At 43.2% G+C, this 18,344-nt stretch overlaps 1 protein-coding gene across 1 annotated transcript in view; it reads left to right on the forward strand.

The window, feature by feature from the left end:
* Nucleotides 1-18,344, forward strand: part of WDFY1 (WD repeat and FYVE domain containing 1) — a 50,562-nt gene that overhangs the window by 22,203 nt on the left and 10,015 nt on the right. Inside the window, exons 5-8 of the mRNA XM_030575102.1 lie at nucleotides 1,520-1,670; nucleotides 7,505-7,617; nucleotides 15,748-15,874; nucleotides 17,802-17,907. Coding sequence (XP_030430962.1) covers nucleotides 1,520-1,670; nucleotides 7,505-7,617; nucleotides 15,748-15,874; nucleotides 17,802-17,907 — 497 coding nt within the window. The remainder of the gene's footprint in view (nucleotides 1-1,519; nucleotides 1,671-7,504; nucleotides 7,618-15,747; nucleotides 15,875-17,801; nucleotides 17,908-18,344) is intronic.

An 18,344-nucleotide genomic window follows, 5' to 3' on the forward strand; every position in this document is an offset into this window, starting at 1 on the left:
TGGCCAAATAGACATTGACTCTGACTTTAATAGTATGAAAGATATTGGTAAATTACTGGTAATTGCCTTTTAATCAAAATTAGATCAACTTGTGTAGCCCAAGTATAGGATTTTAGAATGTTTAAAATCTAAAACTAACTTTTGGCCATAGTCTTACTGCAAAGTTGCTGGCTTCATTGTGTTGTTGGTGGCTCTGGAGAACATTCCTTCTGAAAAGCTTTAATTTCAGAGCCGAAGGAAACGAAACCCTCTAACGCAGTCTGACCCAAATCTTTTAGAAGTTTGTGGATGGGAGGTGGCTTCTGCAACACTTGCAGTGTGAAGGTCATCACAGTTGGGAGCTAGCAATCCCCAAAGGATTGAGAGTGTAGGAGCTGTATTAAAACCTCACATAACTGTAAGCTAATGTGCTGAATGTCTCTAACTCTGGTTATATTGTTACGCACTGAACAGCGGTAATACATTTGTGGATGCTTTAATCTGCAGGTGACTTTGGTTTCTAAAGGGGAGGAAACTGCTACACTACTGGTATCTAACATAAGGGGGAGGGGGAAATCTGCTCTTTAAATACAGTTTGCTGGTATTCTCCTAATAGAAGATAGTACTTATGTAGGTGCAATAATTAGGCCAAAATGCCTGTTACTAAACACTGGTGCTCTTTGGTCTTAGTTCAAGTAGTAAGAATTGAGTAATGCAGCAAGAATGAAATCATACAAGATCCCCATTCATCAGGTATCTCTGGTAGTAAAGGGGACTACTCTGTTAAAACTAATGTTGATGAAAGATGCAAGGTTCTTTCCAGGCATTATTTAGTATTCCTTCTAAAGAATGTATAGCCAAATACAGTCACTACTATTCCATAGTTATTAATAACTTGATGATGTACAGAAGACTTTATACTGAAGGCCAAAATATAGGAAAACAAAATACAACTTGTCTTATGACTTCCTGTCTTACTCTAATGGAAAAGGGTTTTTTTGTTTAAAAGAGAGACCTTGTTTGTTTTTAAAAGCTACAAAAGCCCCTTTATCCTAAAAGCAAATGACTTTACATTTCAGTCCAAAAGAAGTATCTCTAATACACTCTCCCCCTATATTCTTTCTTTCACTTCTGTCTCATCTACATCTTCTTACTTAATTAAATGATCTCAGCACTGTACAGAGTGCTCTCACTGGAGTTCAGTTGCCAACATGCATTCAAAGGAGAGGAACCTTTACATTTCTATGCGAGGGAAATCACTAAATTAAGGAAGTCAAATGAGCTGACTTCTTTTTCTGACATGCCTGGTTCATTAAAGGCCAATCATTGAGATGGAAAATGCAAAATAAATTGAAACTCTGCTAACCTTATCAAACTTTAAGGCTGCAGTAAGTGTGACAGTGAAGGTAAAATTATTTCTTCCTGCAGTTATTACATTTTTTCCTGGTAACACTTTCAACCTGTTTCTAACTGTATAACTGAAGATTTGATTGAAGTATTTTTATCTGAAGTGCTCAGATCCTTTGCTTTATTTCCACAGCTCATCAGAATCGGGTGTCTGCTGTCATTTTCTGCTTGGGAGTAGAGTGGGTTATCAGTACTGGCCATGACAAGTGTGTCAGCTGGATGTGCACCAGGAGTGGGAATATGCTGGGAAGACATTACTTCACTTCTTGGGCTTCATGTTTACAGTATCCATCCAAAATGATCAAGACAAAATTTTATTACAAAATCCACTGCAGTATAGTTAGCATAGAAAGTATTAAATAACTAATGCTAAACTACACTTGGCAAAATCCAGTTGCATCTTGCGATGCTATATTTTTATTTTATTTTTTTTCAGTGTATTTTTTCACTCACTTAAATTCTTGAGTTCACAATCTACAATGGCTCCCCCCAGGTAATAGTATAAATTAGTATGGTTCTATTGTTCAGGCTTTTTAAAATGCATAGTTTCTAGCTTACAAAATTACAAGAATACATCTTAAAGATACTGAAACTTCTGTTCTTCAGTTTCTCTCCACAGTTCTGGTTTCTTGCTATTCTGTTTATCCAGGTCATTCTTTCTTCAAAGAAACATTTTTAATTAAAAAGAATCTACAAATGCTCATGATTGGCCTCCTATATACTCTTAAAAATTGGGATTAAACTGAATTCTTAGTAATTGAACAAACAGGTATTTTATATGGTATGCAGATTTATATTAAAAAATATGGAAATACATGTCATCTTGTGTGCTTTCAGTGCATAACTTAAGTATCTTATCCAGAAATTCAATACGCAACACAAAGTATGAGCATTGTCAGTGTAATCGTGTTATTCATCTGTGTGTATAAAGTAAAAAGCCATCTGCTATATGTCTCCAAGTTAAGGCATGGGGTATGTCTACACTAGAAACGTAAGTCGACTTGTATTAGATTGACTTACAGCCACCATAGTAATTACTGCAGTGGCGCATGTCTAGACTAGCCTCCTTGTCGGTGGTGCATGTCCTCACCAGGAGCACTTCCACTGACCTAAGAGGCCAATGTGGGGAGCTGAGAGACTGGAATCTCATCCCCTTTGGCACCTCCCTGCCAGGACCCCAGCTGCCCCACCGGCTCCCTGTGGTCCCGGTGTGCTGCCCCTCCACCTTCTTGCACCAGGAGTGGGGGAAGCTTTTGGCTGTGAAATTGACAAGGCTGCCAGGCTCCCCCTGGGGTGTTGTGGGGGCTGATGTGAAATAGACAAGACAGCCAACAGCCAATGTAAGAGATGTAGTGTCTACATAGACGCTATGCTGACGTAAGCCTTTCACCTCTTGTGGAGGTGGAGTGGTTATGTCAGTATAGTAGTGTACGTACTTCAGCAGCAGGAAGGCTGTAGTGAAGACACTGATATAATTAAGTTGACATAAGCTGTTTTATGTCGACCTAACTGTGTAGTGTAAACCAGCCCTCAATCTATATCCCAGAATAATTCTCACAAGATATATATTGTATGGAGTGTAGTTCTCTACCCATCAGCCCCTACACAGCTCCTTTCATTAGGGTTATTTCATGTCCCACTAGTATGTGCCATATTTTCTACAATCAGTTCAGATTTAGCGAATCAGAACACAAAGAAAAGAATGAACTGGTTGATCTTATGGTTCTTCCTTCCTTTCTCTTCTCCCCATCCCACAATAGGAGTGTTCCCTACTGTGTATTTTCTAGTCTTCTGTCCGGGACAGCTTTAAAATTCCAAAGTGACAGGCTTGGAAGCCTGTTCCTCTGCTTAGTAGATCTTGTTGGAAAGCTTTTCCTGATGTTAAGCCTCAAGGTTTCCCATCATTACTCCTAATGATAGGCCATTGTGCTGTACTTGGTGACTCTTCTCTCCATAATTGCAGACTGATGTGCCAATTTCCTTTGCCAAACTACATATCTTTTTATCCTACAAAGTCTGTTAATTCCTCCAGCTTCCTGATTGTTTTTGTTGATCTCTTCTAGACTCACTCCATTTTATCTGTTACCAGGTTCTGGGAATAAAATGCTTAGGTGGGAACATAATTCATAGGCTGCCTAGCCAGGGCTATTTATAAACAGGGTCTAATATCTTTTGATGTAATGCCTGTGTATCCTCAGTTTAAAGCTAAAGTGTATCTTTTTTACTGCTTAATACTGCAAGCTCGTATCGAATTTCTTGTCCTTGGATATTTTAACATTCCTGGTTTTTTCCTTTTATTGAATAGGTATGTCCAGTTTTATTTTCCCATATCTGTATTAATTAACGTGTGTTTCCAAGCTGGATCTTTATTCCTTTCTGCCTGTCTATAATCTTTGAAGGTTCCTTTGTCTTATTGTTCTGCCTTCACTGATGTTAATTAGTCACAGTTTAAATCTCAAGAGGTCACTAATGTGCTATTAACTTTCTTCAAGATCACTAATTATCTGGACCCCCACGTTCATGGACTCCCTGGATTTTCCTTTCCTGCCACAAATTTCTTTCCCAAAAAGTAACTCTGGATGCTAATGTTTTCTCTATTGTGCTGTGATGGTAAACACTTCATATAAAATGTCAGGTTAATTTTAGTCTTTCATCCTGGTGGCTTCCAAAGTGCTTGCAAACTTGTCTGATATACAGATAATATAGTCATCACTGCAGTCACCATGCATCATGAATGTGTCAACCCTAAACAGCTTAGACCATGAATGGTAGGCATTCAGTTGAATCTGCAAGGGAATGTAGGAGCTTACAGCAGTGATCTTATACAGAGGCTAAGGGCTTGTCTACATCAGAAAGTTGCAGCGCTGGTGAGGGAGTTACAGCGCTGCAACTTAGGAGGTGTACACATCTGCACGGCACCACCAGCGCTGCAACTCCCTGTTCGCAGCGCTGGCCGTACTCCCGTTTTGTCTCGGGTGTAGAGGATCCAGCGCTGGTAATCAAGTATAGACACTTACCAGCGCTTTTCTTGACCTCCGTGGAATAAGCAGGTATCCCAGCATACCTGAGGAAGCCTCTGGTAATCAAGCTGGTCTCCTTCCCCGGTTTGCTCTCGCGTTCCCCGAACCCCGAGCAAGCAGGTCTCCTTCCGTGCGGTTTGCTGGGTGGTTCGGGGAACGCGAGAGCAAACCGCGGCGAAGCTGGTCTCCTTTCCCAGTTTGCTCTCTCGTTCCCCGAACCCCCATTGAAGCCGCCCAACAGCGCTGCAGTGTGGCCACATCTAACACCACTTGCAGCGCTGGTTGCTGTAAGTGTGGCCACTCTGCAGCGCTGGCCCTATACAGCTGTACTAATACAGCTGTAACAACCAGCGCTGCAAAATTTTAGATGTAGACATGGCCTATGTGGTGACTGTGGAAGGGTTACATGACCCTCCCCAAAACAGCAGGTGGAGGGTTGAAGGCCAGAAGCTGAGGAGATGAAGAGGCAGGGCCCTAGTCAGAAGGGAAGAGAGAGAGAGCCAGAGTCTCTCCTCTTCCATAGCCTCCTCTTCTGGCCACGCTGCCTGGTGCAGCATGCAGTGGTTGCACTCTCCCAGGCAGCCTCCAGCCACGCTGATGGCCTGGGACTGCCCAGGCAGGCAGCATGGTCGGAGGCTGCCTGGGAGAGTGCATTAGTGGCTCCACACATGCCAGAGAGACTGGAGCAGAGCTCCACCTCTCCCTGCCAGAAGATGGGGAGAGCATGGGGCCCCTGGGCTGAGGGCAGGGCAGGGGCAAGTCACATGGGGTGGGGTCGTGTGGAGACAGGTCACATCGGGAGGTCATGTGTCCCCCTTAGCTGGTGCTCCCTTTGTGTCCCTCCCACTAGTCACCTCACTCCTCTTAAAAATGATAGTCCTCTAGGAGTATAGTTCCCCAAACCATGTGCTAAGGGATTGCTTCTATACCAAATAGAAAAGAATGCTTCATGCTGAATTGCTGACACTGCTTTGAAGCATGTTTTTGTTTTGAGGTCTATGCACTGATTTGGCCTACCACACTTAACTTGCAAAACACAATACTAAAAACTGAAAGTAGCTCTGTCTTCCTGCATTTGTTTTTTCTTGGCAATGCTCTGTTTTACACCGGTCTCCAAGTAAGGTATGTTGACATAACAGTACAGAACTGTGCATAATAAATGCTCATTACAAGATCTGTTCACAAAACAATCCAGTTTTCTCTTCCCCCAACCCCTGAGTTCTGATCCATAAGCATCTGGTGAAAACTCTGGTCACTAACTAATCCTCAGTCATTTCAGTGAATATCTGGAACAGATTGCTCCAAGGAAAGGGGGAAATGTAGAATACTTTGTTTTTAACAGAAAATGTTTAATGTAGCTTTCCATGGCATGGCCTTTATTTTCTTCAAATGAAATTGCTTCCTGTCAACATATTGTGTGCTTAAATCATTAACAGTGGGGAGCAAATGACCAGCTTGTCAGTATATGCACTTGAATATTCAGCACAGTCGTTAAAAGCTTCTCTGATGCATGAGTTAATCTTTTTCAAATGCTTATACAAATATAAAATATTACAGAATAGATGTTCCTTGATGTAGTGTCTGATTAAACAATATATTATAATTTATATAATTGGACACCTAGACTTCAGGATGAAATAATGCTGATAAGTCTGAGATCTTGCAGTTGGCAGCCTGTCTGTATAGGCTTCTCAGGTGCAGGATTGTTTATCTTCAGACACTCAGATCCTTAAACAGCTCATGCTTGTTAAGATGTTGGAAGCACAGTTTTCTCCCCATTGTGGTGACAATTTTTTAGTTATACTGCACTTCTTTCTACACAGTAAATCCTTCTAAGTTACTTCTTGTCTTTTGGTGGTGGAGTCAGCAGAGCAAACAATAAGCCAATCTCAGGGACTGGGGAAGTCCCTTCCAGGAATAGGTAGTGCCAGCTGTTTTCTGGATGGAGCAATACCAGCTGCTCTTCAGGCACCACTTCTTATGAATAGTAAAACTTTTGAAAAGGAACTTTTATGTTTGCCATATATTATCTTGATCATTCAGCTTACATTACAAAACAGGGAGGGAAAGGATTTATCCACTTACGTTGTAAGGTCTCTGGTGCAGGGACAGGCTCTTATTTTTTTTTTACAGTGCCGCACAAGGGGCCTTTATGTCACCCTAATCAGGATTGAAGTATTACTGGAATACAAATAACGCAAATAGAAGGTCAGTTGATACGTGCCATGGAAGGTAGGGCTAACTAGAATTTCCAGATACTCCTGAGAGACCGTTCTGGCTTCCCTCAGGCCCTTCCGCAGCAACAACACTCTACTTCAGTTAAGGAAAGGGGGGGAAAATAGGAAACAAGTAATTTTTGATCCTGTTTATCATCTGTCTGAATATAAGGTACCTTATGTAGGCAAGACTCTATTCCATGAGTTCTCTTGCACTTTCAGGTAAGTTAAGAGTGGATTATTGATCTGTCTCTAAGAGTTTGGCTACACTGGCACTTTACAGCGCTGCAATTTTCACACTCAGGGGTGTGAAAAAACACCCCCCGAGCGCTGCAAGATACAGCGCTGTAAAGCCTCAGTGTAATCAGTGCCGCAGCGCTGGGAGCATGGCTCCCAGCACAGCAAGCTACACCCGTAAGGGATGTGGTTTACGTGCAGCGCTGGGAGAGCTCTCTCCCAGTGCTGGCGCTCTGACCACACACGCTTCAAAGCGCTGCCACAGCAGCACTTTGAAATTTCAAGTGTAGCCATACCCTAAGTCTCCAGTCTAGTTCATAAAATATTTTGGCTCCTCCTGAGTTTCAGGAACATCCTTAATTGAAGGTTCTTGCACTTTTTAAACTTCTGGTGAAAGCAGAGCTGAACACCTTTTTAAAAAAACATACCCTTTGTGTAAATCTTTGTTTCCTTCTTTACAGGTTTGTACTACATCAGCACTCTAGTATTTATGTTTATGGGCCACTAAAGATCTTTCCAGTATGGTTTCTGTTAGTTGTTGCTTTAACCTGTTTGTTTGTTAGTCATGCTGGCAGAGTATTTTTGCTGTAAAGAGAAGCAAGTGAGACTGAGAACAGTTGGTGGTATTCCTTGACTTGTGTTCAGATATGACATTGAAACCCAGCATGCCTTTGTTGGGGACTACTCTGGACAGATCACGCTGCTGAAGCTTGAACAGAACACATGCACGGTTATCACAACGCTCAAAGGGCATGAAGGTAAACTAACTTCCCCGTCATTTTCCCGGCTAATTCAGTCTGTGATAATACAACTTTCTATCAGCAGATGGGAAATGTAATCAAGAGCAGGTTCTGACCTAAGCTATCGAGTTCGTTGCCTGTCACCACTTGCTGAACAAAGTTCTTCCTCTATAAAGAGAAGTTACTAACAAAACTCATATCTTAAATTAACAGGATATTTAAGTAGCTAAGAACTCTGCTTGTTTCATAGGGAACTCTGGGCTGTGGGCTGCTACGGGTGACATTGCTATCATCCTAGGCACCAGTTATAGAGCATGAGCTTCAAAGTAATTGCCTTGAATGATGCATGTGTATATGCATAGTCCACTTTACAAGATGGCTCACCTTACAAAATGTCAGCCTATATTCTTTAATATGAAGGAATGGCTCCATCTTAGTGTCTAGAATGTTACCACATGTTTGTGCAATGTTCACCATTGCTATCACCGTATGTTTTAATCAAATGTAAGAAAACTTTGCAAAAAGTTATCTAGAGGAGTTTGTAAATTATAGGATAAATTCTAGAGTTTATGCATTAGACTTACCTTCATATCTTAAGGTGTTAGTAGAATTGCATAAGGCCTGTGTAATGGAGTTGAAACTAATCCTTGTAACCTGATGTATGGTACAATATGTGCGATGTTAGGTTTTGACTCAGTTGTATTTAAGATGTATAGATATTATGGTGATGGTTGATATAGATTCTTAGGTGTTTATCTAGTATTGTGTGTCACGGGTTCGGTCCCAGAGACTCCCCTGGAAGTGTCAACTGACATGCTGAAGTTACCTCTGAGCCCTCTTTCCCTGCCAGCTTGGGACTTCCAGAACCCTGCCTTGTTAAACCAGACACACTAGCCTGCTGCAGCACAGACCCAATTTTGGACCATGCCTCCAAAGTTGCAGACGTGCCCAAAAACTGCTCAGCAGCTTTGGGTGCTTAAAGCAGGAGACACCCAGCTTCGATGGAATCCAAACCTCAAATAAATCCATTTTACCCTGTATAAAGCTTATACAGGGTAAACTCATAAACTGTCCTCCCTCTATAACAGTAACCTAACTTGAACAACTTAATGGAACTAAATTGGGGGGCCCAGATTATCTTCATCCAAGAACTTTAAGGAACTGGCACATGAAATTGCAAGCCTATTAGCAAGAATTTTTAATGAATCTGTAAACTCAGGGGGTTATACCATATGACTGGAGAATTGCTAACATAGTTCCTATTTTTAAGGGGGGGGGGGGAGGTGATCTGGGTAACTGCAGACCTGTTGAGATCTATAGCATGCAAGGTCTTGAAAAAAAATTTCAAGGAGAAAGTAGTTAAGGACACTGAGGTCAATTGTAATTAGGACAAAATACAACATGGTTTTACAAAAGGTAGGTTGTGCCAAACCAACCTGATCTCCTTCTTTAAGAAGGTATCAGATTTTTTCTTCTTTTAGATGAAAGGAAGCACAGTGGATCTAATTTACCTCAATTTCAGTAAGGCATTTGATACAATACCAGATGGGGAATTTAGCTAAATTGGAAAAGATGGGGATAAATATGAAAATTGAAAGGTGGATAAGGAACTGGTTAAGGGGAGACTACAATGGGTTGTACTGAATGGTGAACGGTCAGGCTGGAGGGAGGTTACTAGTGGAGTTCCTCAGGGATCCGTTTTGGGACCCGTCTTATTTAACCTTCTTATTACTGACCTTGGCACAAAAAGTAGCAATGTGCTAATAAAGTTTGTGGATGACACAAAGCTGGGAGGTATTGCCAATACAGAGAAGGACCAGGATATCATACAGGAAGATCTGGATGACCTTGTAAAATGGATTAATAGTAATAGGATGAAATTTAATAGTGAAAAGTGCAAGGTCATGCATTTAGGGATTAATAACAAGAATTTTTGTTAAGCTGGGGGTGCATCAGTTGGCAGTAACAGAAGAGGAGAAGGACCTCAGAGTATTGATTTATCATAGGATGACTGAGCCGCCAATGTGATATGGCCATGAAAAAAGATAATGTGGTCTTGGGATGCATTAGGCGAGGTATTTCCAGTAGAGAGAGTACCATTATACAAGGCACTGGGGAGACCAGACTGCACACAGTATTCCAGATAAGGTCTCCCATGTTTGAGAAGGATGAAATCAAACTGGAACAGGTACAGAGAAGAGCTACTAGGATGATCTGAGGAATGGAAAACCTGTCATATGAAAGGAGACTGAAAGAGCTTGGCTTGTTTAGCCTAACCAAAAGAAGGCTGAGGGGAGATATGATTGCTCTCTCTAAATATATCTGAGGAATAAATACCGGGGAGAGGGAGAAATTATTTAAGCTTCAGTACCAATGTGGACCCAAGAACAAATGGCTAAACTGTCCATCAGGAAGTTTTAGACTTGAAATTAGATGCAGGTTTCTAACAATCAGAGGAGTGAAGTTCTGGAACAGCCTTCCAAGGGGAGCAGTGGGAGCAAAAGACATATCTGGCTTTAAGACTAAGCTTGATAAGTTTATGGAGGGGATGATATGATGGGATAGCCTAAGTTTGGCAATTGATCTTTTACCATTAGCTGTAAATATGCCCGATGGAATGTTGGAGTGGGATCTGAGTTCCTACAAAGACTTCTTTCCTGAGTGTCTGGGTGGTGAGTCTTGCCCATATGCTCAGGGTTTAGCTGATTGCCATATTTGGGGTTGGGAAGAAATTTTCCTCCAGGGCAGACTAGCAGAGGCCCTGGGGCCCCGGGGGTTTTCCGCCTTCCTCTTCAGCGTAGGGCACAGGTCACTTGCTGGAGAATTCTCTGTACCTTGAAATCCTTTAAACAACAGTTTGAGGACTTCAGTAACTCAGACATAGGTTAGGGGGTTGATACAGGAGTTGGTGGGTGAGATTCTGTGGCCTGCATTGTGCAGGAGGTCAGACTAGACCAGGGGTCAGCAACCTTTGAGAAGTGGTGTGCAGAGTCTTCATTTATTCACCATAACTTAAGGTTTCATGAGCCAGTAATAGTTTTACGTTTTTAGAAGGTCTCTCTCTAAGTCTATAAACTATTGTACGTTTAAGAAGCTTCATTTAAAATGAAATTAAAGTGCAGATCTTATCAGTTTAGTGCAGTGATTCTTAACCTGGGGTGCACGCACCCCCTGGGACAGGGCTGGTGCAAGGATATTATGCGCTCTAGGCAAAACTTCCACCATGCACCCATGCCCCGCACATCGGCTCATTTTGAGGGGCAAATCCCACCAAGCCTTTATAGACCCCAGGGGCCAGCCATGCCCAGAGGCTGCTCCCTAAACCAAGTTCCCCCCTCCCTGCCCCCTGAACTTCCCTGGAGGGTGCGCAGCCCCCCCACGAGCCCTCCCTACCCCACCCAGATGGTTCCCTCCCCGAGTCCACTCACTGGCTTTGCCGGGCTTGGGCCACTGCAGCAGCTCGGCAGGGAGGAGCCACCTTCCATAGGCACCGGAGAGCCAGAGTATTCCACTTGCAGCAGCAGCAGCAGCAGCAGCAGCAGCAGTGAGCCCCAGCCATGGAGGAGCTGGTGCAGTGCAGGGGGGCAGCAGCCCTGCAAAGGCAGCAGCGCCACTAGTGTGGAGCAGCTATGCCCCACCCACCCCGGGGGCTCCTGCAGGCTACAGTGGATGTATGCAGGTGCCAGCCCCCAGGCACCCTACTGGCTCCCCCCTTGCCCTAGGATTACCATATTTCAACAATCAAAAATACTCAAAGTGGAGTGCTGAGGCAGCAGGAGGGGGGAGCTGCAGGAGGGGCAGTGGCGGGAACAGCTCACACTTCTGGGAGCTGCAGAACCCAAGAGCGGATGCATGTGGGTGGCGGTCCCCCCTCGCCGTGCTCGGGCTCTGCAGCTCCTGGGAGTGTGAGCTGCTGCTGCCGCCCGTCCTGCAGCAGGCTCAGGGCCCCGTGCCCCAGCAGCTCACACTCCCAGGAGCTGCAGAACCTGAGCGTGGGGAGAGGGGAATCGATGGTCACACCTGTCGCTCAGTCTCTGTGGCCTGCGGTTCTGTTCACTCAGCCGACCATGCGCTGAGTGGGGCCAGTGGCCGAGACCCAGGCTAGCAACCATGTGCCAGGCAAAATCGGCTCGCGTGCCAAAGGTGGCGCACATGCCGTAGGTTGCTGACCCCTGGACTGGACTATCATAATGATCCCTTCTGACCTTAAAGTCTATGATTCTATGATAAAGAGAGATGCATAACATTCTTAGAATGCTTTGGATTGGTAAGATCCCCTTGATCACCCCCTCTGTTCCCAAAAGGTCAGCTGTAAGGACTCTTCCCCTCCAGGAGACTTGACCCCTACCTAGTCTTCACTTAAAATATAATCCACAGGTGAGGTCTGGCATTTCAGATGCTGAGCCTTTGCCCTCCTCCTGGGGAAATGCCTTCCTACAAAAAGTGGCAGACCATCCTCTCCCCCCTCACCTTCTGTCTGGACTTCCCTCTCTGGGTTCCCCAAAAAGGAAGGTGACCTTGATCCAGCTGTGGGCTCACAGCTATGACAGACACTTCCCTGTCCAGCAAACTCCCCCGCCACCTCCTGCTCCCTCTCAGGTTGGACTAGCTTCCAGCAACAGAGCCCTTGGGGTCTGTTCCCACCACAGTGGTCATCAGGACCCTAACTTCTGTCTCTGGGGTACATGTCTCTGTGCACCCTAGGACTAGGCCTGTCCCCTACTGAACTACAACTTCCTGGCAGTCAGCAGCTGGGAAGGCCTCTCTCTTACAAGGTGGACCATTCCCTTCCCCAAGGGAGATGATCACAGGACAGGAGCTGGCTCTATCCAGCCCTTTCCACAGGGACCTGCCTTGAGCCCTGGGGCTACAGGAACTGGTCACGACCATCCCTGCTCCCAATGGCCCATTTTTCCACAGCTACTGAGGAATTAAAGAGACACTCTCTCTCCTATTTCCCCAGCAGCACATGTGACTTTACCCTCCCCTCCCCCCGGGGCTTTCAGCACAAGATTCCTTCTTGCTGCTAAGAAACCCTGGGACAGATTCTGCCACATCAAATCATTCCCTCATAGAAACAGTGTAAAACAATCAGTTCAGCCTGCAAATTACCAGTTTCTATGTGTACCTTAGCTAAAGGTGCAAGGACCTTATAACCTCCCAACAATTCTAATTCTGCCATTTTTCCTGGTAACAAATCCTTCTCATGGATCAGGTTCCTCCTGACCACAAAAATCTCTGCACCAGGGAAGGTGGAACAGTGTGTGAAAATAAGATTATTTTACAGAATTCTTTGCCAAGCTAAATGAGTGTCATTTGAATTAATTCTGCAACTTAATGTATACTGTGAATTAGTCTATTGTATTCTGTTGATACTTAAAAATCAGTGAGCTATAAAATACTTGAAAAATCTGCTTTGATTTAGTATCTTTTCTATGTAGCTTGCATGTCATATAAACAGATGACTTGATGCCATACTGAATTGTTCTTACCACTCATGTTGGCTCAGTGGGTCTGCTATTGCTGAGGCCTTGTCAGCATGGGTTTCAACAGTTTGTTTACATTGGTTTAAAATCATCCCTTAAATTTGTCAAAGCCCAGGTGGGACTCTTTGGTTCAAGAGTAGCTTATTTCAGTTTAGTTGTGATGGAAAGAAGACTGGTTTAAACCAAAATAAATGTCCACGCAGCCTTTTGTATTGATTTAAAACAGCACCTTTAGGCCTTGTTGTACCAGTTTGAGAACTTTATTTAATATCAGCATTCTGTGAAAGAATCTTGTTGCTCTGTAAGGTGCAGGAGATTTCAAAGGTGGCTGCTTTAACTAAGCTTTGTTTGTTTCTTTCTTTCCCTTCACTTCCTCCTTACAACTCTTTAGCAATTCACTACAATTGAATAGCAAACATGCACCAAAACATCATGTTGGCTTCCAAGGTGGTCTGTGGCTGGGCATAAGTACTTATTAGTTTTTCTTAATATCCATGTAAATATTTTCAAAGGGGTCAGTGTGTGTGTGTGTGTGTGTGTGTGTGGTTTTAAAAACAAAAACTTCTGTGCAGCCCATGCAAATCTTACTGCTACTAATTATAAGAGCCAGAAAGGAGAGGATTGATTTGAGGCTGTAATTTAATCTGAAAACAAGATGAGTATCGGTTGAGGTAGTGGCAGAAAAGATATCACTTGAACAATGGAAGGATGCTGTATAAAACTACACATCTCTAAAGGAAGGAATAGAATATTGCATCCAGTAACTTGATATAACTTTATATTCTCTTGGTATATTAAAGCAGCCCTTATTGGTCTTTCAAAAGTCCAATTTTGTTGAAGGTTTAAAACAAGGATGGGCAAACTTTTTGGCCTGAGGGCCACATCTGAGTATGGAAATTGTATGGTGGGCCATGAATGCTAACAAAATTGGGGGTTGGGGTGTAGGAGGGGGTAAGGGCTCTGGCTGGGGGTGTGGGATCTAGGATGGGGCCAGAAATTAGGAGTTCAGGGTGCGGGAGGGGGTTCTGGGCTGGTGCAGAGGGTTATGGGGTGGGTGGGAGTGAGGGCTGTTCTGGGGGGGGGGTGTTCTGGGCTGGGACTGAGGGGTTTGGAGAGAGGTCAGGGCTGGGAGGTGGGAGGAAGTCAGAGGGTGCAGGCTCCAGGTGGTGCTTACTGGAAGTAGCAGCATGTCCCCCTCTGGCTCTTACACGGAGGCGTGGTGATGGCCAGGCAGCCCTGCACGGTGCACTGTCTGCAGGTCCTACCCCTGCAGCTTCCATTGGCTATGGTTCCTGGCTAATGGGAACTGCAGAGCCGGTGCTTGGGGCAGGCCAGCATGCAAAGCCCCCTGGCTGCCCTATACGTAGGAGATGGAGTGGGGACATGATCCTGCTGCTTCCAGGAGCTGCGTGGAGCGGGTCAAGCCCCCAGCCCTGCTTGCTGGCTGGAGCTCGAGGGACGGATCAAAAGGTTTGACAGGCTGGATGCAGGCTGTAGTTTTCGCACCCTAGTTTAAAATAAATCACCACTTGAATAGTGTAATTCTTTTTTTGTTTTCATTTTTTTTAATGACAGTGGTGGCCTAATATAGTACCATGCATTCTGTGTTCAGTAATTACAAAGCCAATGTGTTAGGCTGAAGGGCTCTAAGTATGAAACACATACAAGAATATCTTTGTAAAAACCAACAGCGCATAAATTTTGCCCTGCAATGTGTTTGTCATGTGACTGTCTGCTATTAAAATATTTGGAATAAATTGTCAGAGCACAACTGTATTCAGAGCTAATTACATAAGAGGTCACTGTATAATGACTGATATCACTTGTATTCCTCTCAACTGCCAATTGTATGCATTATTGTATTGTTAACATATTGGTATTATGAACAAGTTGCTGCCTGATCGATTCAGTTGTCACAATGACTATTTTCACCTTACAAAGAGCCCAGTAAGGAATGGTATTAAATGCAATTATAGGCTGCTGATATACATAGACACCTCTACCCTGATATAACACTGTGTCCTTGGGAGCCAAAAAATCTTATCATGTTATAGGTGAACCTGCATTACATTGAATTTGCTTTGATCTGCCGGAGTGTGCAGTCCTTCCCCCCTCCCCCCGCCCCGGCCGCTGGAGCTGTGCTTTAGCGCGTTATGTCCAAATTCATGTTATATCGGGCCACTTTATATCGGGGTAGAGGTGTACTTGGGGAAGCTGTTAACCTAATTCATAGCTCATCTTGTTAGAAAACCAAAGTCATTGCTTAGCTTCTTGTCCTGTTCTTTATTAAATGTTAGTATTTACATTTGTCTTTCAAACAAAACTGGCTTTAGTGTTGCATGAAAACCTGAACTTTCCTGTGACTGTTTAACTAACAACGAGCACTTTAGAAATATGCATTAGTCCTGCCAAACCAAGTTATCCCATTGCTTGCTATCCTTTGTCTCTTAAAGTTTGATTGTCCAACTGATGATAGTTCAATGACTTTAAACTGTTAGGCTGCCTTTCTTTACTAACTATGCTCTTAGAGTCACAGTGGGGACTATCACCTTTGATCTTACTGAAGCATGAATGAAGAGCTGTGAATGAGCTCCAAAGTTTCTCTCTCCTAGTCCAATAAAAGAGATTACCTCATCCATTTATTTTATTATTTTTTTTAAAGGAAGTGTTGCTTCCCTGTGGTGGGATCCTGTTCAACGACTACTCTTCTCTGGAGCATCTGATCACAGCATTATTCTGTGGGATATTGGTGGAAGGAAAGGCCGAACACTGCTGCTTCAGGGCCATCAGTATGTAGCAGTGACTTGCCATTTAATTTTTTTCCAAATACCTAACTAGTTTGTGGGGTTTCAGAAAAACTAAATGTAACACGCTCCCAAGTATTGTGAATAGGAATTAGTCAAGGTAGCATATTTCAGAGCTCTCTCTGAAGATGGTGATGAATGGGGATTGGGGGGGAACAAATCTCAGAGCAGCCTTCCTGTCACGGCTATGACTTAAATGTGGGAAGTGATCAGAATAAAAATAGTTCCCAGAATAAAGAAGTGGGTGAAAGTACTATGACTACCTTTGTTTACAGTGTTGTAGCTGTGTTCCATCTAATATTGGGAGTTTTTGCTGCATGGAGGTCAAGTCCCACTGCTATAATGTACCCTTCATAAGGATGCTTGTGCAGGAAAGGAGTGGAAATGTACAATGACATCTGCATAGCAGCTTGAATATGTACAATCCTTTGTTCTAATGCTTCCTCTTCATCTTAGACACTAGTCGTGAAATCCCAGAATTATTTTATTGGCGTAGTTAGTATTTTTAAAGTATCTATGCTGACTTCCTGCACTTCTCACAAGTGCACATGAAGTCCCACTCCTCTGTGCATTGACATGCAACTGTTCACTTTTACATATTGGCTACAATAGTGTAATTTGACACCTATGTTACTGGAGGATCTTCCACTGCTTCTTTCACTCCTCCATCATGTATCCTGTTGGGAAGATTGTGTGTATCAACTATTAGTTTTTCCTATCTAATCTCACACTGGACGATGGTGGTGGAGTTTTTACAAAGTGTGGGAAAAATCATTCTATTTCAAAAGCAGTGTTTTTTCTTTCTGAACTGAAAACTGCAAAACAGTGAAAATTCAATGTGACTAAAAGCATGGAGATCCACAGCAGATTTCCATTCTGAATAGCTATATCAAAAATAGATGTTTGTTTGTTTTCTGTAAGTCAGTTTTCCTCCTTGAAGAAAGTCTGTGAGTGAATACCATGCTTAAAGGAAACAGGAACTTGTGGATGGGGAAGAGATTAAGACACTGAATCACAATAACTAGGCTTGGCAGGATTCGATTTTTATTGGTAAATGTCAGTAAACACCAATTTCTGCCACACACACACACACACACACACAAACACCCAGTGAAAAAATAATTCCCTCAGTAATAAATTCTGCTTCCTTGAAAACTTTTTTGTACTTTGTCTGAACTTGCTAGTTTGACTTAAAGATATTTACCTCATTTATTTGACATGTGGTGGTTTTTGTTTGAACAGTTAAAGCTTTATAACATTTTAAATCAACATCTACTGTTAAATAATTATTCTGACCACGCTGTGGTCTGACTCCTCCATAATTTCCTGCAACAGAACCAACATAAATAGATGAAAATAAATATTTATCTTTTAAATTGAATTCTGCAAACCCTAACAACTCATATCAGCAAAAGAGTTTCCAGTTGAATCTTTAAGGACATAGCCATGAAGGAATTATCTTCTCACAATTGTCTCCTAATAAGTTGGTATTCTGTTGAAGAGCGTATTTGCAGTTCTGCTCAGTTCAGACACCTGTCACCTGAGATGCATTCCATTTGTTGTTAGGCTTCACTAGCAGAACACTGACATGATGCTGTATCTTCAGCTTACAGGTCAAAGCTGCTGCTTCCTATGCTAACACTTTGTTCTATCGCAGCTACTTCAGTGCTGAGATAACACTTGACAATGAGGATACCAAGTCCTGCTTCTAAACTTTGATTCTCTGTTTCAAGCACTTTAGGTTGCCACTTAGTGGTCTTGCTTTAAAATCATTCGATAGCTGACAATACCTGGCTATTGACATTGTTTTCAGCTTTCCAGGTGACTCTTAACAAGTCTGGGTTTGAATTTTTAGGGATGTTGCTTTTGCTTAAATGTTCGAAAGAATAAATAGTGTCCACTTTGTTTACAGTGACAAGGTGCAGGCCATTTGTTACATTCAGCTGACACGGCAATTGGTCTCATGTTCAGCTGATGGAGGAATTGCCGTTTGGAATATGGATATTAGCAGAGAAGAGGTAAGCGCAAATGCTAGGTCAAAGGATCTGGTGCTGCCACTTTGTGAACTCTGCAATGGCTATGCTTTCCAGCTTATTCTGTCCTAGATCAGGGCACCCCAAGTTAATCAAGCATTGGTAACTGGCCAGGAATCAGAGCTCAGTGCCTCAGCTTCCATGAAAAGTATCAGATTGCCATAAAGATAAGGGCAGTGACAATCCACGAAGACTGCAGAGCATTGTTCAGTGCAAGCCTGGCCATGTGGACGAAGGTGAAGCTTTGCATGTTGAAACCAAGTCCCCACAGACCACACTTCCATTTTAAAGACAAGGATGGACCACATAATAGATCTGTGCCATGCTTGACCTAAAGGCATACCCTCTCCACATCTGTTCTAGTTAATATAGTTGGAAAGAATCCTGTAGGGTCCTACAAGACGCAGCACCCTATTGCAGAC

This window comes from Gopherus evgoodei, chromosome 9 (genome assembly GCF_007399415.2).
Source record: "Gopherus evgoodei ecotype Sinaloan lineage chromosome 9, rGopEvg1_v1.p, whole genome shotgun sequence".
NCBI lineage: Eukaryota > Metazoa > Chordata > Testudines > Testudinidae > Gopherus > Gopherus evgoodei.